This window comes from Oryzias latipes, chromosome 18 (assembly GCF_002234675.1).
Source record: "Oryzias latipes chromosome 18, ASM223467v1".
Taxonomy (NCBI): Eukaryota; Metazoa; Chordata; class Actinopteri; order Beloniformes; family Adrianichthyidae; genus Oryzias; species Oryzias latipes.
The window spans coordinates 17,236,564-17,263,120 of record NC_019876.2 but is presented as its reverse complement, the minus strand read 5'-3'; the positions used below and the strand labels follow the sequence as shown (position 1 = coordinate 17,263,120).

The 26,557-nt window shown below is 42.4% G+C and overlaps 1 protein-coding gene across 4 annotated transcripts; it reads left to right on the top strand.

Moving 5' to 3' along the window:
- Positions 1-235: 235 nt before the first annotated feature.
- On the top strand, positions 236-25,980 carry tbc1d19 (TBC1 domain family member 19). 4 transcript variants are annotated; one of them, XM_023966179.1, is made up of 21 exons: positions 238-458; positions 580-652; positions 773-818; positions 1,991-2,066; positions 2,220-2,294; positions 4,540-4,603; positions 8,128-8,174; positions 8,259-8,369; positions 8,726-8,798; positions 10,976-11,014; positions 13,768-13,880; positions 14,922-14,996; positions 15,883-15,945; positions 19,406-19,490; positions 19,573-19,617; positions 19,685-19,717; positions 19,801-19,910; positions 19,990-20,081; positions 23,334-23,449; positions 24,467-24,537; positions 25,025-25,980. In XM_023966179.1, exons 1-21 carry the CDS (start codon positions 363-365, stop codon positions 25,097-25,099), a joined length of 1,578 nt encoding a protein of 525 aa, XP_023821947.1. In that variant the 5' UTR covers positions 238-362; the 3' UTR covers positions 25,100-25,980. The 4 variants fall into 4 exon arrangements, with proteins under 4 accessions (XP_023821949.1, XP_023821948.1, XP_023821947.1 ...); XM_023966181.1 differs by lacking the exons at positions 580-652; positions 4,540-4,603 and having other exon boundaries at positions 236-458; positions 25,025-25,237; XM_023966180.1 differs by lacking the exons at positions 580-652; positions 773-818 and having other exon boundaries at positions 237-458; positions 25,025-25,237.
- The last annotated feature ends 577 nt before the right edge of the window (positions 25,981-26,557 follow it).

Genomic DNA, 26,557 nt, shown 5'->3' with positions numbered 1-26,557 from the left:
TGCCTAACTAACAAACTGACTAACTAAATGACTAAAATTAACTAGTCAGCTATCTAACCAACTGACTGACCAATTTAATGATTAAAACTAACTAGCAAGTTAGATAAATGACTGACTGACTAAGCAAACAAACAAATAATTAAACAAACAAACAAACAAATATATTTAAATAAAGAAAAAAGAGGGTTTCTTTCTGTGTCGGAACTAAAGCGGGGCGGTTTCTGTTTCCGGCACGGACCCGACCTTGGTTGCTAAGTAACCTCTGCTGGAGGCAGCCAGCTGCAGCTGCTTCCTAGGATGCTAACGACAACAACAACAACAACAGAACAGGTGAAGCCGGAGCCCCGAACGGAACCAGGAGCATGGAGGACGGCACGGACTTATCCCCGAGCATCGCGCAGATCGTGCAGCGCCTCAGAGGAAGCCATCTACACTCCCAGCTGGAGAGACAAGCGAAAGTGAGTAGGCTAGCATCCGGCTAACGAGGATGCGGACAGCTGAGCTAGCTTCCGGTACCGACAAACATCCACCTTTCAACTTCAGAAACGCCCGACCTGTTTAACGATGGCGCTTTTCTAGGACTGTTTACATCGACCCGAGATCAAATTGGAGTCTTTAAAAGAAGATGTGCGCGCTTTTCTCAAAGCCTCCGGTTTGTTTTTAATGTTTTTTCCCCACTCATTTTCAGTTTAGCTTTAGCAGCTCGTCATCAATGTCAACAGCTTTTGGGGGTTTTCACTGTGTGTTGGTGATGATTTCCTCTCTGTTCCAGGCTGGGAAAAAAGGCTGCAGAATGCTGTTTACAGAGAGCTGCACGTGTGAGTGACAGTCACATTCAGGGAGGTTTCTGGACTCCTCAGAGACAGGAGGAGGGAGTTTGGAAACACTTCATTGATCCTTGTTGTGTTTGTGACCTCAGCAGCCCAAAGACATGTTTGAGAAGCATTTTTCTTCTATTTGTCCTCCATGAATCGCTTATAAACGCTGGGAGAATCTAACAAGTTGACAAGGCAATCGTTTGATTTGATTTGATTTGATTCATTCGTTTATTTCAAACATTCAAAATAATGCAATCAAAAATGACCAAAGATTGATACATCAAACCCATTTCAGATATTAAATAATTCAAAAATAAAGACAAATTAACAAAGACGAAAGATGGTTAAGATGACAAAATGTACAGAATTTCATATATATTTATTTTTTGCCTCCACAAAAAACTCTTTAACCATAACAATTTCAATCTCCAACTGAAGATTTTCTGAAACAAAAGATCTATCAAATTCAAATAAAATACTGGTAAATCCTCCTGAAAAAGATCCCAACAGCTGGATGTAAAGTCCCACTCCGATCATTTTTAAAGCGTTCCCATTGGTCTTTAATTATGATTATCCTGTTTTTAACCAAAATCTAACAACCTGTGTCATTTTTTAGGACATAGTTTCTGCAGAGCGGCAGGAGTTCATCAGAACTTTACCTCTGAGTTGTCAGCATTTTTTCGTCTGCTCCTGATTTACCGCGACTTGAATAAAGAAACACTCAGAAATGCCATTTCAGTGGTAGTTTTATCAGAGGAATACCACGAGAACATGTTCAAATCCTACTTTTTCATCGTCTTCAAGCTTTTCTTGCTGAACTGCTGTTGATGACTGATGCTTCCTCTTCGCCGCTGGTTAGTCCTGCTCGCCGTCATGGATGTTTAGATTAGTCCGGACGCTGTTTAACGCAGCGAGACCTTGAGTCATTCAACATGCCGTAAGCAGGCTTGATGAGACACATGTTGCATGTCTGGTTGGCCCTGACTCATCGGAGCGGCGTTGCTCGCAGGGCGCTGACGAGCTGCTTTTCAAGAAAACTCCTACTTAAGAAAGGATTTCTATCATTACTTTGGGATTTTTTTGTGCCTAATGGAGCCAGTAGTTGTACATTTTTGTCCTATATGTCTGCACTATGAATTCCTCGGTTCTCACGTTTCCCCTTGCCTCTGCAGCCAGCTGCCTCAGTGCCATCCCACCACTCCCGCCGAGCATCTCAAAGAGCCGCTGGCCTACATGCGCAAAGCGCAGGTCAGTCTGTCTCCTCGAATCTCTGTCACCTCTCACTCACACTTCCTCTGCGTTCCTGATTTGTGCGGTCTTCACCCGACGAGCATGACCCAATTTACACAAAAATGTACTTTGATATCAGAGGACGGAAATGTGTGTGTTCTCCTCTGACAGGCCAGTTGGGAGAAGCGGGTTCTCAAAAGCCTCAACAGCATGAGTACGGAACTTGGAGTGCCTCTGGCTCGCATGGTAGGTCCTTTTGGGTCCCCAAATGCAGTTTCTGTGTCTGAAATGTGGAAAAAAATAAAAAAATCAATCCTTGTGCTTAAAGTCCCAATCTGATCATCTTTTAAATCTATTTTTCAAAGCGTTCCGAGCGCTCTTTTCAGTTATGTTCATTCCGTGTCGTTTTCTAGGACAGTTTCTGCAGAGCAACAAGAGATCTGAGATGTGGCGCGAAGTTACCTTGCTTTTTCCTCCCGTCACTCTCTGTTTACACTCTCTCCCTCTAGCTTACAGCTCCTCACACCCCCAAACCTAACATGACCGTTGCAACAAAAAACTAGGCAGCCGTACGGTTTTGATCCAGATCCCAGTTCAGCCGAGGAAAACTAAGATGTACACGGATCTATTAGTCTACAACTGGATGCATCGGAATGGAGCGGAGCAGGGAGATTCTGGCCCATCTAGTGTAATAATTTCATGTCATAAATAAGCTCTTTTTCAAACGGCATCTTTTTCATCTGCTCCTGATTCACAGCGATTTAAATAAAGAAATACTCAGAAATGCAATTTTGAGCTTAATTTTCTCTATATATACAGTGAAGTCAATAAGTATTTGATCACCCTGTGATTTAGCAAGTTCTCCCACTTAGAAAACATGGAGGGGTCTAAAATTGTCATCATAGGTGCATTTCCACAGTGAGAGACAGAATCTGAAGAAACATTCAGAAATCACGTTGTACGATTTGTTAAAAACAATTTCTTTGTATATTACTGTGACAACTAAGTATTTGATGACTTGATTATCAGATAGATTTCTGATCAGCAAAGACCTGCTGTTCTGCTTTTAAATAGTCCAACTCCACTCTGCTCCTGATTCTAAATTAGTGGCACCTGTTTGAGGTCGTTAGCTTGCATAAAGGCACCTGTGCACCCCACAACCAGTCAGAAGTCTAACTACCAACATGGGCAAAACCAGTGGCTACGGGGCAATTGCCAAGCAGCTTGGTGAGAAAAAAAACAACTGTTGGAGCAATTGTCAGAAAATGGAAGAGGTTAATGATGACTGTCAGTGTCCCTCGGACAGGGGCCCCCTCACCTCGTGGGGTATCGATGATGTTAAGGAAGGTGAAGAATCAGCCCAGGACTACACGGGAGGAGCTGGTCACTGACCTGAAGAGAGCTGGGACCACTGTTTCCAAGGCTACTATAAGTAATACATTAAAACGTCATGCTTTAAAATCATGTATTGCATGGAAGGTTCCCCTGCTGAAGTCAGCCCATGTCAAGGCCCGTCTGAAGTTTGCCAATGACCATCTTGATGATCCAGAGGAGTCATGGGAGAAAGTCTTGTGGTCAGATGAGACCACAATAGAACTTTTTGGTCTTAACTCCATTCGGCGTGTTTGGAGGAGGAAGAAGGAGGAGCATCATCCCAAGAACACCATACCTACAGTGAAGCAAGGGGGTGGAAGCATCATGCTCCGGGGGTGTTTTTCTGCACAGGGGACAGGACGACTGCACTGTATTAAGGAGAGGATGAACGGGGGCTCTGTATTGTGAGATATTGGGCAAAAACCGCCTTACCTCAGTCAGAGCGTTGAAGATGGGTCGTGGCTGGGTCTTTCAGCATGACAATGACCCGAAGCACACAGCCAAGAAAACCAAGGAGTGGCTCCGTAAGAAGCATATCAAGGTTCTGGAGTGGCCTAGCCAGTCTCCAGACCTAAATCTAATAGAGAATCTTTGGAGGGAGCTGAAACTCTGTGTTGCTCAGCGACAGCCCCGAACCCTGACCGATCTAGAGAAGATCTGTATGGAGGAGTGGGCCAAAATCCCTGCTGCAGTGTGTAGAAACCTAGTGAAGAACTACAGGAACCGTTTGACCTCTGTAACTGTTAACAAAGGCTTCTGTACCAAATATCAAAGTTGTTTTACCCAGGTCATCAAATACTTATTTGTCACACTAATATACAAAGAAATTGTTTTAAAAAATCGTACAACGTGATTTCTGAATGTTTCTTCAGATTCTGTCTCTCACTGTGGAAATGCACCTATGATGACAATTTTAGACCCCTCCATGTTTTCTAAGTGGGAGAACTTGCTAAATCACAGGGTGATCAAATACTTATTGACTTCACTGTATGTGTCCTCCGTCATCAGAAAAACGCTGATGTTAAAAACCCAACTTTTATCGAGGTGGGTCTTTAATCATTCGCATGTGCAGAAAGTCCTCTCCTGTCCTGACGCTCTGGCCGTCTCCGCCTTACAGAGGCCTGCAGGCGAGCAGAAGGATCTCACCAACAAGTGGAACGAGATGGGCACAGACGAACCAGGTCTGCAGACGTTAACCAGGGCTTTGGCTCTGGGCAATCTGCCTCATCTGAAAGATTAGTGTTGATGTGTGTGTGTGTGTGTGTGTATGTGTGTGTGTGTGTGGGCTGTAACATGGCGTATCTCTAAAGCAAATCTGCCACCTCTGTGTTTGTTCTGTACAGGTGTATAGTTTCTAACTCTGTTCCATCTCTTCTTGTTGACTCTATTGCATGTAGTTCTGCGCTTACATCACGCTCCGCAACATCCTGCAGAAATATGCAAAAGTGATCACCAATTCTTCACACAAACAAAGAAAAAGCGACCCCCCCCCCCCCCCCGACCCCCGTTTTCTGGAGAAGGCACTAATCTAGTGTCCCTGGAGTGCATTCATAGTTTGAGGGGGGCATGTAATAACATTTAGGATGTATTGTTCTGGGGCTGTAAATAGTTTAGACTGAATAGAGAAGCTTTCCAGACCTCTCTCTCTCCACGCTGCGATCACATGCAGCGCCCAGTCCTTCCGTCTTAAATGGTAGCGTCGCCTTCGTTCCGCCCATGCGCCTCCTGGATTTACAGCCGGGCTGGCGGGAGGAAGTCCCACTTGGCGTGCACTTTTTCTTTTGACCCGTGCGAATAAAGCTGATAAAAGTTTACAGAAGCATCAGAAGAAAGTATGTGTGGTAAATATAGCAATAAATTAGGCTGAAATATCATGAATGTCATAAAGAACAGATTGAAAACTTCTTTTTTTTAAATTTTACATAAATATCGTGTTTCTAATAAAAGTATGAACGCGTTAAGCTGCGTTCACACCACCCTCTGCAGCGCGCATTCAGTTGATCACTTTCAACTGACCAATCTGGGACTTGATGGCGTCTCTTTTAGTAATCCTTGGTAGAGGCAGAGTTCGCATCATTAGCATCTTAAGCATTGTATTGTCTGCGTCGGTTGATGATGCTGATCGTAATGCTAGCAGATTTAGCCGCTTGCAGCTCAGTTAGCCTTACAGAAAGAGAAGGAGGAGTTAGATGCGCGTAGTGGCTGCTCAGTAAGTGGGGTCGGGTCAAAGGTGGGTGGTGAGAGCGGCGGTGGTGCCTAGACCCAGGCGGACAGCGAGGGAGGGTGGCGCGGGTTGAGGGCGGGTAGCAACGCCGCTCACAGCTTTAGTTCACGGAAAATCCCAACCGTTTCACAGCTTTCACACTATGTCCCAATTGAGGGGCAAGTTGATATTAAATAATAAATACATCAAATTTCAAGTGACTTCATCATCACCTTAACTAGTAAAATCTAATAAGAGGTAAAAAAAAAAAAGATGACGGAACCACAGAGTACGTAGATTTCTAGTATTTTGGGCTAATTTATGTAATTATAAACCATCTAGTGGCTACCCGGTGAAGGGAACTGGCTCCAATTAATTTTTTAACTCTTTAACACCAGAGCTTTAGTTCCAGTGCTGACAGTCTTTCCACTACTGGAATTCTTCAACCGTTTATTCAGTAAATGGAATCCCAGTAGATTCTGTCGCGGAGAAAAGCAGCTTAAATGTTGCATAAATCCGATGATTCTTTGTGTCAGAATCGGCGGATTCACGTTGATCGTGTTAACGGTCGAAGAGTTACGGTATGTCAAAGAGCGTGTGTTAATTAGGGTTCACCAGCAACATCTCAGATGTTAACGAGTAATGGCTGATTTCCACTGGTCCGTCTGCGTTGACACAAAAAAAGCTGAACGTTCATTCATCAGTTGGAATGTACTGAGCCCTCCAGGTGGCAGTGGTAAAAAAAATCGTTTAGCTTGTTAATAAATTAAAAAAAATATATATTTGTAACCACTGTCCCCTGGGGGGCTCCGCCTCCATTATGTCTGCGTCTGACATCCGTCCTTTCACAACGCGTTCTATTTCCAGTCCGTTGAGGCGTCAATGCAGCAAAAAGCCGGAGAACCGGGAAACGGGTTCCAGTCTCAAAATAAAAACTACAGATGTACTTTCAAAATAAATCTTAATAACATTTTACGTGTCCAGGCAATAACCAGACGATAGAAGTTCCATTTTCTCAATAGAAAAGCATAGGATCGTCTATAGCTGCGTTTACATGGACAAAAGTAATCATAATGAACGCCTGATCGGAAGGAAAATGCGTCATGTAAACACGCCGTTCAGTGAATGGAATCCCTGTTGATTCTGTTACGGAGAAAAGCAGCTTTGCGCTGATATCCAATGCTTCACGTAGGCCACACGTTACATGATGTAATCTATCCTGACATACGGAAGACTTGGTGTCATGTAGTTCCGGCCGGACACAAACCCCAATTATTATTTTTTCCTCCTTGATAAGGACACAACCAGAAAACTTGCGTAGCGACGCAAGCATTGACGTTGACTTTTCATTGGAAGTGGTCGCTTGAACGCGAGTTGCCAAGGCGTGCGTGAACTTAGCAGTAAACCTGTGATCTCCTAGTGTCAGGAGGCCTTTCCCTTGTTTTTCTTTTTCTACCAAAGTTTTGCTAAACATTTGGTCCATCTTCCCCAAATGGAACCCGCTGTGAACAACCAGTTTCTTGAGGATTGGCCTCTTTTGTCTGACTCTTAAGCCATGGACACTCCGGGCATTCGGCGCGCTGAACATGGGTTCTTGCCCGTGCATTTAGCCCATGGTGTTCACACTGGACAAGCAGGGAGCTGATTCATCTTCTTCTTGATGTTTTTCTACTGTTCACTAGCGCAAGTCCACCACCTACACTTGGAAGAGGTGTGAATGTCCAATTGGTGCAAATCTTGTGCATTTTTCTGTCTCTATTCCGATGTACGAAAGATTTGGTGTCGTAGAATTCCAGTCGGGCAAAAACCGCAATTATTAATCAATTTTCAAATAGTTGGCTCTTCCATGATCTAAAAGAGACGCCATTCAAACGTCGCCACCGAATCAGAGTCCTGATTGGTCAAAGTTCGACTTTCAACATGCGTTCAATGGCGGCTAAAAACGCTTGTGGAAACTGACATAGTGAGTCTTGATTTACATCAACTTTTCATTGGAATTGGTGGCACGAACGCTCGTTGCTGAGGGCGATTGTGAACGCAGCCGTAGTTTTTTAGTTAAGCCATTTTAACAGCGAAGCTTTAGCTCCAGTGTTATTTTGACTCGTCAAGCGTTTACGCAATCAACGGTTCTCGGGCAGATACTGACACCCAGAAAAGCGGCTTTGCACTGTCACGCAGCGCGGTGCAAAGACAATATGAAAAGCCGCTTCCCTCGCCATCTGAATCAGCGGATTCCCGTTGATCGCCCGCACGGTGCAGGAGTTAGGTACATCAAAGAGCATATGTTATTCCATCCCTGATGTTAAAGGTCACAGGCTTCTCCAGGACTGACAGCAGTTTCAGAACATTTAAGGCCAAGATGCTTTTACAGTCTTTGGAGCTTGATGTTCTGATGTCTTAGAAAATCTGAAATACTGAAATAGTGAATTCATATACTAGTTTAGAGAATCTGTGAGATCGCTCAGTGTTTCTGCTAAATGTCTTTTTTTCTTGTGTGTTTAGATTTGAGTCGCTTCAGGCCTGTTTATGCCCCTAAAGACTTCCTGGAGGTGAGTGTACTCCTTCCTGCTGCAGTCGATTATTTTTTTGTTATTCTCTGTCAGTGAAAAAAAGGCTGTTTGCTGTGTAAACAGGTTTTAATCAGTCTGAGGAACCCCAACCACGACAGCAGTGAGGACATGACCGTCAAGAGCCACTGGGGTCTTATCCAGGTTCCGCTCAACGTCAGAGACATCCCCCAGCTGGTGCGGACCCGCGCGCTTGTTTATCTCCACGCTGCTGCGCGGACACGTCTGTGTTTGATGGACTTTTACCCCGAGGAGACTTCAGAACATAATCCATATTGAATTAACCGAAAGAAAATCTGATTTATAGAGCTAAATGGGCTTTAAAATGCTCTAATCACCTTTCAGGCTGAAGAGAAATCCTCTTAATCTCTCTTTTGAGTCCAGACGCAGCGTTGTAAACAATCTTTTCAGTATCACACTTATGTAAACAATGGTAGATTAAATATAATATGATTTTTTGAAGTTAATGTTTTGTCTGGCCTTTGAAGTGGCTCAGTGGACTGAAGCGTTTGGGATGTTTGTTTGGTTTGCAGCGTCAGGCGTATTCAGAACTGAACCTGAACAACGGGCAGCTGGGGATCGACGACCACGCGCACGTCCATCCAGGTATTCACGCAACGCACTTTGTCTGGAGGATGTAGACAAACTTCTACAAAACCGTGCAGCTAAATGTCTCGGATTTATTAGCCCTTTATCAAACATTTATCCATTTTTGTTCTCCAGAAATCTGAAAAAACAAAACAAACACAAAGCAAAAGTCCCTCATCCTCACAGAGAAATGTTCACTTTAGAAGGAAAACAAAGCAAGACTTCTGGTCATTTATCAAAACACAGCCTCAAACGGAGAGAAACTCATGACACAGCACGAGGTTCAATCGTTAGTTTGACGAAAGCCAAACACAGAGGCAGACTTTGGCAGAAACCAGTTCCACTCCAGAGTTCAGAACCTTCTGAAGCCGCTTTTGGCAGCCACGACTCGGAGTCATCGCTTTTCCTGAGTGCCTGGATCTGATGACCCCCGTCAGATCAGAGCTGCAGCCCTGCAGGAGGAAGCAGAGCCTGAATCCTGCAGAAACGGCTTTCAAATGCTTTTTTTTAAAAAGAGATTCTTATTATTAAAAAAAAGGTCTAGTCACTAAGACATGTTCTTCTCAGACTGATTTTATTTTTCTGTTGAAAAACCTTTTTTTGTTCATTTTTCTTGCAAGACAGAAAATAAAAACTGAATCTGAATAAAGTGAAAATACCGTTGTTTCAAGAAAAAAATGTTCTATTTTAATAAAACTTCAAAAACAAATTCAGAGCTCAGAGGCTTAACTGAAAAAGTTAATGCAATAAAAACATAAAAGCATGAAATGAACAAAGGATCAAACAGCTAAGACAATGAAATACCATGAATTACCATAGAAGAGAACGAAATTGTAATAAATGAGTTTATAAAATACTGTAAAATGTAAAAGTTGTCTCTGTTCATTTTAGGTAGTAGCCAATAATAAATAAATAAAACAATAAACGGGTCAAATTTGACACTGTGAGGTTCTCCAAGGTTAAAAACTTTGAATCTTGACTCTTGACTACATGAAGGGTTCTAAAATCTTGTGATCAGGCCAGCATTATTTAGCACAAAAACCTGGATCTGGTGTTCCATCTTTACACACAGACACATAAAATAACAACAATCCATGGACGCCACAATAAGAGCATGGAAGCCTCTTTCAAAGTCTTCTTTTGTGTTTTTAAGTTTCCATTTAAAAAAAAAAGTCCAACTTTAACCCATTGCTTGTTTTTAAAGTTGAAAAGCATTGTTCAGTTCTTAAATATTGCAGAATGGTTACCATAAGCTTCCAGAGGATGCATGTTACTATGGTAACCATAGGAAACGGTAAATAAAATGCCTTCTGTTAGAAGTATGAACAGTGACTGCTGGCCTTGAAGGACTGTTGGATCAAAAGACTCAAACAATAACAAAGTGCTCAGATCATGTGGCTGCAGTTTGAGCCCAAACCATCACCCCTCCACCGCCATGCCTCACAGTGGCATATTTCCGCCGTTTGGAAAAGCATGTGGCTGTAAAAATGAATCAAATTCCTCTCATCTTAACAAATGCCAGTTGTTGCTAAAGAAAAAACTGCTAAAGAAGAATTTAAAATTGGGTTTTGTCACAAAGAAGCTAACTTAATGCAGCATTAAGCTCCCTGAACTTATGGAAACAGTTCTAGTAGGAAGCATTTTGCTTTGTAGATGGATAAACACCAACTTGACTGACGTTTCCTTCTAAATAAAAGTCTTAGCACATATTAAAAAAAATACAGACCATAAAAAACATCAGTTACAATCAAAAGATAGTATAACTAAGGGCATTTGAGCAGCATGAATATTGTCCTGTGTTAGTTCCAGACATAAGTGATGCTCTTGCATTTGGATTTAGTCAAATGAATAATAATAATAATGCCGTAAGCTGGTTATTTCTATTAGTGTTTTCTCACCTTTGAAACCTTCTAATGATCTAATTCTTCCAACTCTACCCAACAAAACCCCATCATTTTAGGAGTATGTGCTTTTTTAAACACAGCTATCCGTAAAGCAGACTTGCTTGTACACGAGCCGGTGTTCCTCTGTTGTGCCCCGTGGGTGTCTGGGATTTCTCCAACGATATCTCTGTAAAGTCCAGATATTGACGTTATTAAATGTCGTAAATAAAATGGACTCCATTGTTTCTGTGTTTGGAAATCATCTGATAAGTTTGCTGATGGGATTCTTTTCCCTTTTTTCTCCATGTGCAGACCTCTTTGAAAACAGCTATGTTCAAATTGGAAAAAAAGGTTGGTATTTCTATTTTTCAATCTGTAAATCATTGCTGAAAGACCCTATTAATCTTTTGTACAAGTTGGCCTTTTTTTTTCATTTAAAAATCTAAAAAAAAATGTGGATGCCAGATATCTCCATTCAGCTCCTTGTAAGGATGTAAATCTTAACACTCAAGGCCTGTTCACACCGGGACGAATTTCGCCGGCGATTTTCGCCGACGTTTAACGCCTCGTGACTAAACAAAGGGCACCAATGAGAGTGTGCACACCGACGCGAAAAAACGCCACGCGTCAAAGCGTCAGAAAAAAAAAACGCCTCGGGTTCGTTTTTTTTTCCGACGCGTCGCGTCGAAATCTATTCGACCAATGAGAATGGCGCTTTTGCACACGTGTCTGGAGCTTCTGAAGTTACAGTAAAACACCACTTGGGGGCGCTCAAACACAAAACTGCCTTGCTGAGCACACATACCAGCGAAGAAGATAGACGCCGAGTAGCGTCTACACTGCCGCGAAGAAATAATGACGGACATTCTAAAATATCCCCGAACCAAGCACCAGTTGGAGCTACTGGTGCTTGAAATATTCATGTTTTCTTTGTATGATTCTGACAAGCGCGTAAATACTTGCTCTCTTCTTCTGAGTGAAAAGCGACTTTAAGAAGCGTAAAGTTGCGCAGCGCCACCTTGTGTACAGGAGTATTTCTGTTTACATTAAGCGCCATCTAATGTCAGGGAATGAAATTGCATGTTCGCTCGGCTCATCGTCAGCGAAAATCGCCTGGGTGTGAACCAGTCCTTTAGGTCCAAACACTTTGACTCCTGGATTGAGTCCTGCTTTAAAAATGAAAGGAATGTAACTGAGCTGCAGTTCCCTTAGTCGCCACTAGAGGCTGGTTCCACAGTCAGAGAAGTTCAACTAACTTTGAGGAATAAATAAAAATATTAGTTTCTGTTTAAAATCAGCATCAATTTGAAAGGTCATTTTCACAGCCAGTAATCTCAGCCAATGACAAACGCGTCCAGTAAGTCATGTGACCCATGGAACTGAATTAGACTTTTTTGCATCACGGACCATCATAGCCTTTTTTTCCTTCGAAATTTCAGTTTGTTTTTGGTCTTTATAAGTTTATAATTTAAAAAAAACGCATGTCAATCAAAAGGCCACGCCCCCTTTTGAGTGGCAAGTTTGATCTTAAATATTAAATACATCAAATTTCAAGTGACTTCATCATCACAACAACAACTGTCAAATCTAATAAGAGGTTAAAAAAACAAGATCATGTCAGAACCACCCAATACGTAGATTTCTAGTATTTTGGGCTAATTTATGTAAATATAAACCATCTAGTGGCTACCCGGTGAAGTGAACTGGCTCCAATTAATTTTTTAACTCTTTAACACCAGAGCTTTAGTTCCAGTGCTGACAGTCTTTCCACTATTGAAATTCTTCAACCGTTCATTCAGTAAATGGAATCCCAGTAGATTCTGTCGCGGAGAAAAGCAGCTTAAATGTTGCATAAATCCGATGATTATTTGTGTCAGAATCGTCTGATTCACGTTGATCGTGTTAACGGTCAAAAAGTTACGGTATATCAAAGAGCGTGTGTTAATTAGGGTTCACCAGCAACATCTCAGATGTTAACGAGTAATGGCTGATTTCCACTGGTCCGTCTGCGTTGACACAAAAAAAGCTGAACGTTCATTCATCAGTTGGAATGTACTGAGCCCTCCAGGTGGCAGTGGTAAAAAGAAAAATCGTTTTGCTTGTTAATAAAAGAAAATATTTTTTAAAATATTTGTAACCACTGGCACCTGGGGGCTCCGCCTCCATTATGTCTGCGTCTGACATCCGTCCCTTCACAACGCTAGCTTTATGCAGGAGTTCTATTTCCAGTCCGTTGAGGCGTCAATGCAGCAAAAAGCCGGAGAACCGGGAAACGGGTTCCAGTCTCAAAATAAAAACTTCAGATGTATTTTCAAAAGAAATCTTTATAACATTTTACATTCACAGTGACGTGTCCAGGCAATAACCCACATTAACACCGCGGATAACACTGCCGTCCGTTATTTGCCATGGACGACAGGAGTTCCATTGTTTCAACATAAAAGCTAAGCCTCGTCTATGACAAGAAACATATTGTATCAACCCAGCTGGTCCGTCATTATATCCAAGCTGCTAAATAACTGGCTTCATTGGAGAGCTGTCCGTGCCCCATATACCGCACAACCCCGGACAGTCTCAGAGAGGAAGAACTAGACAGAAAAGCTAAGTCTCACACCGCGAACAGCATAGATGTCACTTGTGTTCCCAGCCCTCTCACTCATGGTTTTCAAATCGAAATTCCCCTCTTCCCATGAGTCTTAGGGACTGTAGGCCGGGCTAATCCCTAGGTCGCTACACTGTGTTTTACAAGAATTCAGTGAAGAGGGAGAGATAATGGAGCCTGGTGTTTGTTAAAGTTTTGGATGTGCATGACATGGGGGTGACAGAGCTTTTATCTTTCTTTTAATGCTTCTAACTGTTTATTATTATTTTGAATTTGTGAGGTTTTCACTATAGTATGAAAATATGTAAAAAACGGTTTTGGTCACACCGATTGATTCAATTACTTAACGTATTAGGTAAAGATACTTTACAGTTCAGCACGTCTTTTATTTTTCCCTTTTTTAACATTTATGGTGTGGTGGTACAGACATTTGAAGATGTTAAGCTCAGTGGTGGATGCAGCTGCGTTGCACTACATACATGCATGTGTCTGCACGCCTCAGTGGTCGTGGAGCAGGACAGCGCCGCGGCACAGCAGTACAGCAGGCGGGGCTGCCCCACTGGACTTCGCTCGGACCTGTGGGCCCTCACCCTGAATTCCACCAACCAGCCACAGGTACACAGGCGGAGGCAAACGCCGCCACACAGGTGGTGGAGTTGCACTCTGGATGTGACTGTTTATTGTAAAGTGGCAGCTGCGTCCATTCCCAGACTGCACACATAAGCTAAACTTTTGTGTTTTCTTTTTTTTCTTTCTTTTTAACAGCTTATCTACCCTTTGGGGGAGGGGCAACACATTGCATATAGCAGAAACGTCGAAGTTCTGGACAATCTGCTTCTATTCTGCTGTTTATCTTTGCTTCCTTGGCCTGTCCTGTATGTTAAGATAAACAAACGGTTTATTTCCGTTAGCCAAAACAGTGCTGCCGCCTGGCCGCTTGGCAAAGGCCTGTGTAAACGCTGCTGCGGTCCAAGGCCTTCTGCTGAAGTGGATTGAAGAAAACAATGCAGATTGATTTTATTTTTTTGTAAAGCTGCTTCGTGCAGCTCCGCGGAATGTTGGTACGACTCTGGAAAGCTGGAGAACAAACACTGTCTGACTGATCAACTGGTGCAGAACAACCTCTGTTTGATTCTCAGAGCTGCCGCACCCTATGTGTGCTTTGGTCTGGAAGCACCATCGCTCTCTGCAAAGGTTTCACTTTGTTTAAAATCATCAGAGTTTACACAGGTAACTTTAAGGAATATAACCTGGACTTACTTAATAGGTACAAGATGTACAGCCTGTTTCAACAATTTTGGCGGGCTGTATTTATACCCTCCTTCACGGATGCGGCTGATGTTACCACAGTCCTCCCTCAGCGGTCCAAATGACCCTTTCTGTTTCTGCTCACGCTGACAGAGGACACTTTTATTGCTCCATTTGGTTCTTTTGTGAGAACCTGCCTGAAACCGGAGGTACTTTTGAGTTTAAACATTCGCTCGGAAACGCGATAAACCTCCTCGACTTTGTCACAGTCAGAGATGGCATGAGTGTGATGAAGATTTTGGGATTTTTTATGTGTAGATAAAAACAGTTATGCCCCATATTCTTAGCGAGAAAAACAACCGTATGACTTTTGTTGAATCACACTTTGTGATTTATCTGACATTTCAGGATGTGATGCATTACGAGCAGCTAAAGGCCGGAGTAATACAACATGACCTGCTGGTAGATTACCTTATATACAAGGTAAGCTCATCCGATTAATTGATTAGCCATGGCCTTTAACCCTATGCTTTAAACTAGGAATTGAGGAGCTAAGGGGGTTGAACCATTGACTTACCTCCGGCTCCAATCAAATAAAGTCAATTAAGTTGCCATTTTTCTTGCATTACGGATGCCGCCATATTGGAGCCTGACTCGCCAATAAGCAGTGATTCGTCCGAATCAACATTTCAAGTGCCTACAACCTGTTTTCCTGTTTAAGGTTTAAACGTTCCAAAAAAACAGCGATTTACTCAACCTGGAGAAAGACTAGCATCAAAGCTAGCCTGTAATCTGACCCTGAGCTACGTTCAAATCCTCTCACTACTACCTGGTTAGAGCACTATACAGTGCGTTCGTCATTTTGTCGGTGTGTCCGAATCTGCAATTCCAAAATCCCAGGGAAATTTCCCCAAAGTCTGTGAAAAAACAGTGTGCATCGATGCTTGCAAGATTTGGCAAAAATAGCCCACAATGCATTGCGTTTGAACTTTTAAGAAAAATGTATGGGAATTCATTTTTTATAGAGCATCCAAGTTTTCATAATCAGAACACATTGAATTATAAATATTCTTTTTAAAATGTTCATATTTACTAGGTTTTTACTTTGGTAAATGGGTGACGTCATATTTTTTAATTATTAAAAAAAAACTAAAAAACTAAAAAGGTAGTGGGCATGTGTCGAAATTGCATTGAAATCCAGGGCCGTAGATGATCCAGAACTAGTTTTTAGTGGGTTAGGGAGTAGTGAAGTGACTTTTGACCTTTAGAACCAGTGAGGCTAAGGGGTTCTTGATGAAACCAAGTAAAAAAACAAGTTCCTAAGTCTTTCACAAACTTTCTAATTCTTCCAAACTGCTCTGCTCGGCAGGATGTGAAGCTCACCGCCAGCAACGATGACTACTACTTTGTGTTTGAGGATTTTCTCTATCAGGTACTTCGTTTATGTCATTAGTATTGTTTGAATAAACGTCGAATGGTTTGTCTTTCATCTGTTTTATATCTGAATGTCTCACATTCACAAACCATCCTGATAAGTTTCATAGTTTTGGGCAAACTTGGGGACCGGTTATCTAGATGGGCTCACAACGACCGACCGCCTCCGTGAGCTGTTTAATGTGCACATAGCAGTCGTTCACGACCAAGCCGCCGCCGCTCCTTCCTCCCATGTTTTACCAGATAAGCGCCCGGCCGTTCTCCAAGATTTGGCCGGCTGAAAGGTTTAGACTTAATGACACTGGCTGCACGATAGCATTCATCTTTATCTGCTGTTTAACACTCAGCCCAAACAAGGAAATGGCCTGGTGTTATTAGCTTCCCTGGTAGTCACTGCTCTGTTTGCCTTTGACATTCAGCTGATACACGAGTATATTTATCTTTGTACTCAGCCGAAGGGCTTTTTAGCTGCTGTCTTCTTCTTTCTCTTTCGGCTTTTCCCATCAGGGGTCGCCACAGCGAATCATCCTTTTCCACCTCACTCTATCATGGACATCTTCTACCCTAACATTAGCCAACTTCATGTCCTCTGTTAAGACATCCATGTATCTCCTCTTTGGCCGTCCTCTTGCCCTCCGGCCAGGCAGCTCCATCTCCAACATCCTTCTACCAATATATCCACTATCCCTCCTCTGAACATGTCCAAACCATCTCAGTCTGGCTTCTCTGACTTTGTCGCTGACACAGGCAACATGAGCCGTCCCTCTGATGTACTCGTTCCTTATCCTGTCTAACCTGGTCACTCCTAAGGAGAACCTCAACATCTTCATCTCTGCTACCTCCAAATCAGCCTCTTGTCTCTGTCTCACTGCTACCGTCTCTAACCCATAGAGCAGAGCTGGTCTCACCACTGTCTTGTACACCTTTCCTTTGAGTCTTGCTGGCACTCTTCTGTCACACAACACTCCTGACACTTTCCTCCAACCGCTCCAACCTGCCTGCACTCGCCTCTTCACCTCTTTTCCACAATCCCCATCACACTGAACTGTTGACCCCAAGTACTTAAACTCCTGCACCTTCTTCACCTCAGTCCCCTGTAACCTAATGCTTCTACCTTGATCCCTCTCGTTCAGACACATGTATTCTGTCTTACTACGACTGACCTTCATACCTCTTCTTTCCAGAGCAAACCTCCACCTCTCTAGCTGTTCCTCCACCTGCTCTCTACTCTCACTGCAAATTACAATGTCATCCGCAAACATCATTGTCCAGGGAGATTCCTGTCTTACCTCGTCTGTCAGCCTGTCCATCAGCATAGCAAACAAAAAAGGACTCAAAGCTGATCCTTGGTGTAGTCCCACCTCCACCTTGAACTCCTCTGTCTGACCTACAGCACATCTCACCACCGTCATACTTCTCTCATACATGTCCTGAACTACTCTGACATACTTTTCTGCCACTCCAGACGACCTCATACAGTACCACAGCTCCTCCCTCGGCACCCTGTCATACGCCTTTTCTAAATCTACGAACACACAATGCAGCTCCTTCTGACCTTCTCTGTACTTTTCCATCAACATTCTCAAAGCAAAAATGGCATCAGTGGTGCTCTTACGGGGCATGAAACCATACTGCTGCTCACAAATCTCCACCTTCTTCCTAAGCCTGGCTTCCACTACTCTTTCCCACAGCTTCATTGTGTGGCTCATCAACTTTATTCCTCTATAGTTGGCTTTTTAGCTGCTGTATGCCTCTTATACAACTCTGTACCTAACTAAGCGGCACATGAGTGTCTGAAAGACAAAGCCCCAGCATCCGTGTCAATATTGACAAATGGTGAACTCATCATTCAGCAGAAGAATGTTGTTCTAATGTGCTAAAATGTCTCAGGTATCCATGATACGCTCGTGATTTGTCTCCAAATGTAAAAGGTCGTGTATGCATGGTCAAGGACAAGGTTTTTCTGCCCAATCACACAAGATTTCCTGTGATTTCTCACAAACACGAGGGAAGACCTCTTTATTGAGTTAAAAAAAAGGAAGTTCCAAAGCTCCAACTGATCAGGTTCAGCTATCTATTGATGATTACGTAGATCAGGTGCCAGTAGACGTGCAAGTTTGTAACCCTTCTGCTTTCCTAGGCACTTTACCATTGGGAGTTGGGTCATCTAGACCCACTAGACAGTGTGCTGAACCTTTTTTCTTCAATGATTTGTGATCTTCACTGGTGTCCATGGATTACATGAAATCTTTCCACCTTTATCCACCTTTGTCATGGTAGGGAGAACACGTCAATGTAAGGGTGGGGTCATCTAAGATAGCACAAGGGTTAGAGAAAAAGCAAAGATCTGTAGTCAATGCTGGTAGTTCTTATTTTATCTCTTAAATTTTTTTTACTAGCAATTCTTGTATAAAAATGGTTTAACAGGCAAAAACATCGATGCTAGGAAGATTTCTTTTACGAAAAACATTTTCTGAGAAGTAAAGTGGAGCTACTTTCAGTCACAGTTCCTGCCAGTAGTAGTGCACCTCAGTAAGTATGCATTTTGGCTCACTTTCTGGCTCAAGGGATTGATCTTGGTATTTCGCCTAATTTGAAGAAACACAGCTATGGATAGAAAATCGTGCCAAAAATCACTGCTAAACTAGCAGTCCAATCAATACAAAACATTTTAGTGTAAAAAAGGAAAGCTGAGAGAAAAATAGGAGCTAAGGAGAAGACGGACAAAATTATGGAACTAGTCGCATGTACTGACCAGCCGTTCTCTTTCGTGGAGAACTTATGTTTTCGGCAGCTGATAAACTATTTGGAGCCACGTTATGAAATACCCAGCTGCTGTTACTTGTGACACACATTCAGTAATTACTAAATAATAAAAGTTTGTACTTACACATTTTTTCTTCTTCACCCTTGTGCTATCCTAGGCACGTTAACATTGGGAGTTGGGTCATCTAGACCCACTAGACAGTGCGCTGAACCTTTTTTCTTCAATGATTTGTGATCTTCACTGGTGTCCATGGATTACATGAAATCTTTCCACCTTTATCCACCTTTGTCATGGTAGGGAGAACACCTCAATGTAAGGGTGGGGTCACAAGATAGCACAAGGGTTATGTATTCAAAAAATATTGGTAGAGTATCGGTATCGGCTATTAGAGTTGAAGTCCTTCCTTTTTGTCAGACAAAAACTCCATTCCCCCAACCTTGGTGCCAAGTATCAATGCTGCGTAGAAGATCATTCAACCTCAGCAGCTTGTGAGCCCAGCATACAGTCAGCCTCTCAAACCTCATAGATCCCAACCTGGTAAAGCTCAACCAAAACCTTCAGGACATACAGGAACCCTCCATTCTCTAAAACCTTAAAATCTCTTCCAATCCTGGATCCTCATAGTTTCGACCCTCCGTGTGGTTTATACATCGCCCTTCGCACGTCACCGTGTGCGCCTTTGTGTCTCCAGGTGATGTTGTGTTTCTCCCGAGATACTGCCGTCTTGGAGCACTTCAAATACAACAGCGCCACACCTCCCAAGTCCTACATCCACGGTGAGAAGATGTACCCGTCTGTCATTAACAAGTCATAAAACTTTAACCTAGCTAGCTTCACTTTTGTGTGTTGGCCACTCAGGAAAAGTGGGAAATGAAGAGTTTGCCGTTCTTTATCCTCCTAATGGTAAGTTGTAAAACTGTTACAATATCGATGAGACCACTGCGTTCATTGGAAATCTTGATTTGAACAGGGGTAATACCTTTTCATGGCTTCTCCATGTATGGTGAGTATGCTATATGTCTAGAAGAATCTGTACAGTTGAACAGAAGGTACCAGATTTAGTTGGAATTGATGTTTGTCCCTCAGTGGCCCCTCTATGCTTCCTGTACAACGAGCCATCCAAACTATACAGCGTCTTCAGGATGATGTACATCCGCTACTTCTTCCGATTGCACTCCATCTCCTCCTCTCCCTCGGTAAGTTCCAGCACGCTAAACTCAGAGAAGACGCCGGCCGAGCTCTCTAAATTCGGTGGCGCCGATGTGTCCCCTGCAGGGCATTGTGGCTTTGTGTCTGCAGTTCGAGCGGCTGCTGCAGGCTCACCTGCCGCAGCTCTTCTACCACCTCCGACAGATCGGGGCACAGCCGTGAGTTAGCTTTTCTTCTACATCTGCTGTCACGAGGATGCTTTCCCAGAGGGTTTAGCCGATGCTTTTATCAAAAGTTATAGGAAACAAAAATTGGGCGCTTCGTAAAATTGAAGTAGTGCAATTTTTCCCTAACTACGCATTTAAACCCTCAACCAATTTTTTGTCTTCCACTGAGCTACAGCCTAAAGTAATAGTCAGAAGGGTCTTGCTGTTTTTTTTCTGGACAGAAAACTTATTGGGTCCCTCTGAGATACGACAAGTTTGTTATCGACGTCTAATCTCCATTTGGGCAACTGAGATTTTCCTGGAAAGTTTCATCATTTTACTTGACGACTTAAGCCTGATCATAGTTTTCTTGAGAAATACTGCTAATTTCTAACATAGAGCTGAATTCTCAGATGTTTGCGACCTGTTAACGAAAATTTGAGAACAATTATTTGCAACGTCTGAGATCGCTGATTTGTAGGGTACCGAGCCCCGTTTTTGTACGAGCCCCGGGGCCACATTCTTCAAGACCGCAGGATCGTTAAGAACTGACCTGAACGGTTCTGCTATCGGTACTGGAGAAGTCGCTTTTTGTGTGTCCCACAAAATATAAACGTTATCTGCCATATTTAACTCACCAAGTCAGTCAATTTTCCTTTAATTAATGATGATGTTAATTTCGCTGTTTTCGCTGAACAGGAGAGGTTTGTCTGGCTATTTGTGTGCACGGGGGTGGGGCTGTTCAGACAGTACGCGCAGCGCGCACACACACAAGGCAAGGCAGCGCACACACGTTCAGTAGTGATCTCGTAGGGAACACGTGAGCGCCCCCCCAAAAAAATCCTTTCATCCCCCTTTATACTAAGAACACCCATTTCAGTGTAAATTAATGAAGTTCGTGTCAATGAATCCCCACCATCCTGTCACCTTGCTGCTACAATGACCGTATGTTGCGCTGTCTGTGAACACACTGCGCGCGGGGGGGGCTGCACGCGGAGCAAACAACGAACAGGTGGAAAGGCGGGGCTTAGACTCACCGCTCATGGTTCCAGACCCGCGACCTAGCTGCTTCCTAAAACTTAATAATATTAATAATAATTAATAACTTATGATATTCGTCATCCATTAAATTAATATAGTTTATTGGGTTTACTGGTTTTAAAGAAAAATAAAGAAACAGAAAGGAGTCTGTATCAAAGTGAATTTGTTTCCATCATCTCACTTAACTTAACTCTGGGTGTTTGTCTTCTCAAGGTTGTGGAAAATGGACAAAAGATCAAAGGAAACATCACGCTTATTAAGAAAATAAAAATAATTAGTTTAAATAATTAAATAAATATCCTTTCTGGAACATTCTCGTGTATAAAGTAAAATATTTTGTTAAAAAAACAATGTTGTTGCAAAATGAGGAAATAAAACACTTTATGTTCTTAATTTATTATTTATTTATTTTTCGTCCTCGTAAAGTATCGATAAGAGTATCGTTAAAATACCGGATCGATAAGCAGTATCAATGAGAGTAGTAGTACTATTAAAACCTTAACGATACCCATCCCTACTGATTTGCGAACTTTACAAATCTAATGGAGTGCAGTAAAATAATAATATTGTGGGATTTAAAGGGCCTATATCATGCTTTTCTTAAGCCATTTGGAGTAAACTAAATCCATATATCTGATGATATATATTATCTTTGGCACACTAAACAATAGGCCTGCACTATAAATTGTAAATTTATCATTATTGCGATATCAAGCTGTGCAATGCGCATGTCGCAAAAGACAGCGAAAGCAATCTTATGGCAGCTTGAAGTGTTTAACGTATCAAATAAATCTATTTATACATTTAACCAATCAGATGGAGCCCTATCCTATGTAGATAAGGGTCATTTGGGGAGTCATTAAGTCGTTACTTTTGTTTAAACTGTTGTAGTGAAGTGTTCATAGCAATATTGATCACTAAACTTTTTTTATAAACTATGCGTTATTTTCGCAGCTCATTTTCCTATGTGGAAGTAAGACGACTCGCTCTCTGAGGCTCCGCCTTTCACTCTTTGTGAGTGCCGCCCATTTCATGAGGTCAACCTCGAGTCGGCCTTTGCAGTGCGTCTGCGTTTTTCCCACGAAAACAAACAACATCCCAACTTTTACAAAGATGGATGGGCATATTGTGGAAAAAAAGGAAAGTGTTTTGCCGATCACCGCTAGCTCCTCTGACAAAGTGGGTGTGTCTGTCGGCCTGTGGGCGGTGCTAGCAGCGCAGACTCTTCCTGGAAGGGGCTGTTCCTCACTTTGTGATGTCACAATGTGAGAACCCGCTTGTTTTCATGGATTTGGGGGGCTGGTGCTCAGAGAGTGCACATTTTTAAAAGAATACTCTGTGTGAACGGATCAAAATACTGCTTTTGGGTTGGTTTTCATGAGGAATTAAGAAGATAATACATTTGAAATTAAATGTATTATTAAGTAGATAATCTAAACAAACCAAATGGGAAATAAAGGAGAAAAAAAGAAAAATAAACACCAAATGGGCCTCTGTCACCGGAGGTAAAGAAATATTTTCAGTAAAGTGTCAGTTCTCATTTTCAAAGTATTTCATGTGACAAATCTGATTTCTTTCAAAATCTTTGTTTTTTTATCTGTTAAGTATTATTGGTTCTGATGTCCTGTTTTAAATAAAAGGTATGAATAATGGTAATTATAATAACCATTCTGACATATTTAGACGAAATAGTAAGAACCGCCTGGGAATCGTTGATCTTGATTTGTGAATCAAATCGGACTGCAACCCAAGTAAGGATCCACAGGCCTAATCTAACACATAAAATGGCTTTTTCCCTCACATCGACCTTTGACCTAAAGACTGAGACTGGTTGCCTAAGCCTGTTAGTCCTGACGATGTCCAATATACATATAAATATGTCTCCTCCATATCATAAACAGCACCAAAAAAATTCTATTTTTTTCCATTTGTGTTTTTTTATGTGTGTTGTGTTGTAATTACTATAAAGGTTCCTACCACTCATCAGAAATGACGTGCTACTGCCATCTAGTGTTGCAACAGTAGAAGTACGTGTTCATTTCAACAAATAAATCTTAATGCCTGAGATTGGGAGCAACTTTTTCATATGTCAGTCCTCTTGTTTTGGACTGTGTTGCAGATGTTTTCACAGCCAGCTGTGTTGTGTTGCAGATGTTTTCACAGCCAGCTGTGTTGTGCTGCAGATGTTTACACTGCCAGCTGTGTTGTGTTGTGTGTCCTCAGGCTGCGGATCGCCTTTAAGTGGATGGTGCGGGCCTTCTCTGGTTACCTTTCAACAGATCAGCTGCTTCTGCTTTGGGATCGAATCCTCGGATATGATTCCCTGGAGGTGGTTGCAGGTGAGCGGACGGCGTACGTCCTAACACAGTTCACATGATGCAGCGCCAGCTCCTTTTTTTTTTTTTTTAGTTTAAAGACCCACTTTGAGTTATTAACATGTTCTTGTAGCATTTTTTGATAATTGAGGACATTTATGAACAAAATGAAGTTACACATGGCTTTTTTGAGTATTTATTTATTCAAATTTTTGTGAATCGGGAGCCGATTGTAAAGATGTAAACATACAGCTCTCAGTTGTGACTGACAGAAAGAGGGGGCGGGCTTGCTTCGCGCCAACAGTCCAGCCCACAACTCAGAGGTGACTTTCGAATGAACTGCTGCCGTTCTGCAGAAAGTATGTCCTAGAAAACCACTCGTTTGTTTTCATTTTGGCTAAAAACGGCATCATCCTAATGAAAAGACCACTTTGAAAAAACTTTGAAAATAGATCAAAAGATGATCAGAGTGGGTTTTTTAAATTAATGAAGTTTTCCGTGTCAAGATTTGACTTTATTAATATCATAGAGGAGTGTCATATAAGGAGCCGGTTTAGCTCGTGCTGGTTTGCGGCGCCTTCCGTCCGTGAAACCAGGGTTCGACTCCGGGCTGCTCCCTGTTCCCTTCTCCACCTCTGCCGGTTCCAAGCCCGGCTTGAGAAGGTTGCGTCAGGAAGGGCATCCGGCGTAAAACATTGCCAAATCTACCATGCGACTCGTTCGCTGTGGCGACCCCTGATGGGAGAAGCCGAAAGTGGAAGAAGATAGAGGAGTGTCATATATGATATATAGATGCTTAAATACAGAGTTTAAGCATTAGTTGTTGTTGATTTGTTGAATTTTTTTAATTATTTAATCTTATTTTCACAATATTTTCTGTAGAATGTTGCCTAAATGGTTCTACTAAAGTACTAAAATCTATCCGTACCTTTTTTTCGGGATGTTTTTACGATTCTATTATATTTCTATGCGGTAAATAATAATAATAATGATAATTTGTACTAGTAATTGGATTGAATAACAGCTCTCCTCCTGTTTTAGTGCTTGCAGCTGCTGTGTTTGCCTTCCGAGCAGAAAACCTGATGGAAGTGGCCTCGCTAGCTTCAGCCGAGGTACGTTTCTGCCAATGCAACGTTGATTAAAGAAAGCAGGATTTGCGTTACAGTAAATAACAATGCAGCTCCGACGATTGCCCCCCCCCCCCCCCCCCCCCCCCCAAGGCTTCCAGAGAGGGGCTTAAACTACAACATAGTGCAGAGATGCCCGTCGACACTATTCTGCTGGCTCATTTTCCACCTGCCCCAGCTGAGAGAAGCTATCATAACACACCGCTCCTTATCTTATATTTAGAAGCTCCAGCCCAGCGCAGAAACATTAAACCTGCACCTTAAACATGATAGGGTTCCTAAATTTAATCTTCCAGTGATCTCAAAAGGACACCTTTTTTTTTTTTTAATAATAATGTTTTACTTCCCAAACGTTTTGCACCGTCATCACATTGTTAGCATTTTCACGAAATCCCTTCTCAAGAAATAAAAGAGGAAGTGGAGGAAGTGTGTCATCAGGTTTTTGTGTTTTCTTCTGACCAACAAACTCCAGGCCGTCCTCGCCGACCTCTCCACACTGAAGGTTATGCCGCTCATCCAGATCTTTCTGTTCGCCACGGCCATCTGACATTGGACGACCAAACCCCCCCCCCAAACGGAGCTGCGCATGGCTTATTGAGTAAAAATGACCTAAATACGAGCTGCACACTTTGGCTGGAGGCAAAAGGCCAAGCACACCGTAAGCACCATCAACGGTTGATAAAAATATACCATGTCATTAGATATGTGTGCATAACCTGACTCTGCTTGATTTGAACACGGCTCGGATCAGCCATGGACTGTAAATGAGAACCGGACCGAGGGGACTTTGACCTTACCCACAGAAAATGCCTTGCTCCAAGATTCGCTCACCATTTTTTTTCACGCCATGTTGTAATCAGAAACTAGTGATTGGTCCGAGTCAGTCTGAGTCGACCTCTCTATGGCGACCACTCCCGCCAATCAGGAGTGAGCTTGTAGGAAAGCCACACCCCTACCACTTGAAAGCAAGCTAGAAGCAATCTGTCAAAGGTTTGAAACGCTTGACATGAGATCACATACTTTTATTGAGGCATCTGATTGGTCAGTTTATGGCGTGAAAATAAAGTTGGATTAATAAAAATATGTTAAAAAGGGTTATACTGACAAATATAAATCCTGTTTATTTCTCTCTAGAAGTCAATGGGATTTTGGCTTCTTGGAGCCGGCTGGTACTTCCTGTTTGGAGTGCGAAGGGGGAGGAGTCACTCAGTTCAGTCCTCGTATACAGTCAGTGAGATCAGCCGAGCTCAGCAGTCCATGAATTGCATAAAGCAGCTTTTATGTTGTGACAGTAGCTCCAAGCTCGCTTACCGAAGCGATAATTCGCTCCTGCAGAACGATCGGCTCTGCGACTCCTGCTCGCTGTACCAGAGTCGGACCACACGGTTGCAGATACAGATAATCTGTCAGAAACTGGAAAAAAAAAAATATAATAATAATAAGCCATGTTTTCTTTTAATCTGATTAGCTGCTTCTGCATATCCAGTTTGTTGCATTTCTGCAAGACCTGCATTTAAAGTCCCACTCTGATCATTTCAGACCTATTGTAGAAGCGTTCCCAGTGGTCTTTTTGTTATGATGATGCCGTATTTAGCCAAAATCAACAAACCTGTGTGGTTTTCTAGAACATAGTTTCTGCAGAGCAGCAGGAGCTCATTGGTTTATCTGCTTCCACTTCCCATCATCCATCTCTTTACACTGTCTCCCGCTAGTTTACACCTCCAACCTAACATTATAATATTGGAGCTATCCAGCCGTACAGTTTTGATCCAGATTCCAGCTCAGACGAGGAAACTGAAGACGTGCACGGATCTATTCGACTGCAAGTGGATGCATCAGAATGGAGCGGAGCAGGAAACTCTCCAACAGCATTTTTTGGCTCCTGATTCACAGCAATTTGAATCAAGACTTAATCAGAAATTGAATTTTAAAAATAATCTTTTTCATCACAAGAAAAATGCCACATGAAAAATGTTAAAAACACTGTTTTCTTTAGAGTGGGTCT

Bases quoted from the DNA above. Each gene is read 5' to 3' on its own strand.
- tbc1d19 (XM_023966179.1), top strand. From the start codon at position 363: ATGGAGGACGGCACGGACTTATCCCCGAGCATCGCGCAGATCGTGCAG. The intron at 8,799-10,975 runs GTATTCACGCAA...CTCCATGTGCAG, and splicing joins CCACGCGCACGTCCATCCAG to ACCTCTTTGAAAACAGCTAT. The intron at 23,450-24,466 runs GTGAGCGGACGG...CTCCTGTTTTAG, and splicing joins TTCCCTGGAGGTGGTTGCAG to TGCTTGCAGCTGCTGTGTTT.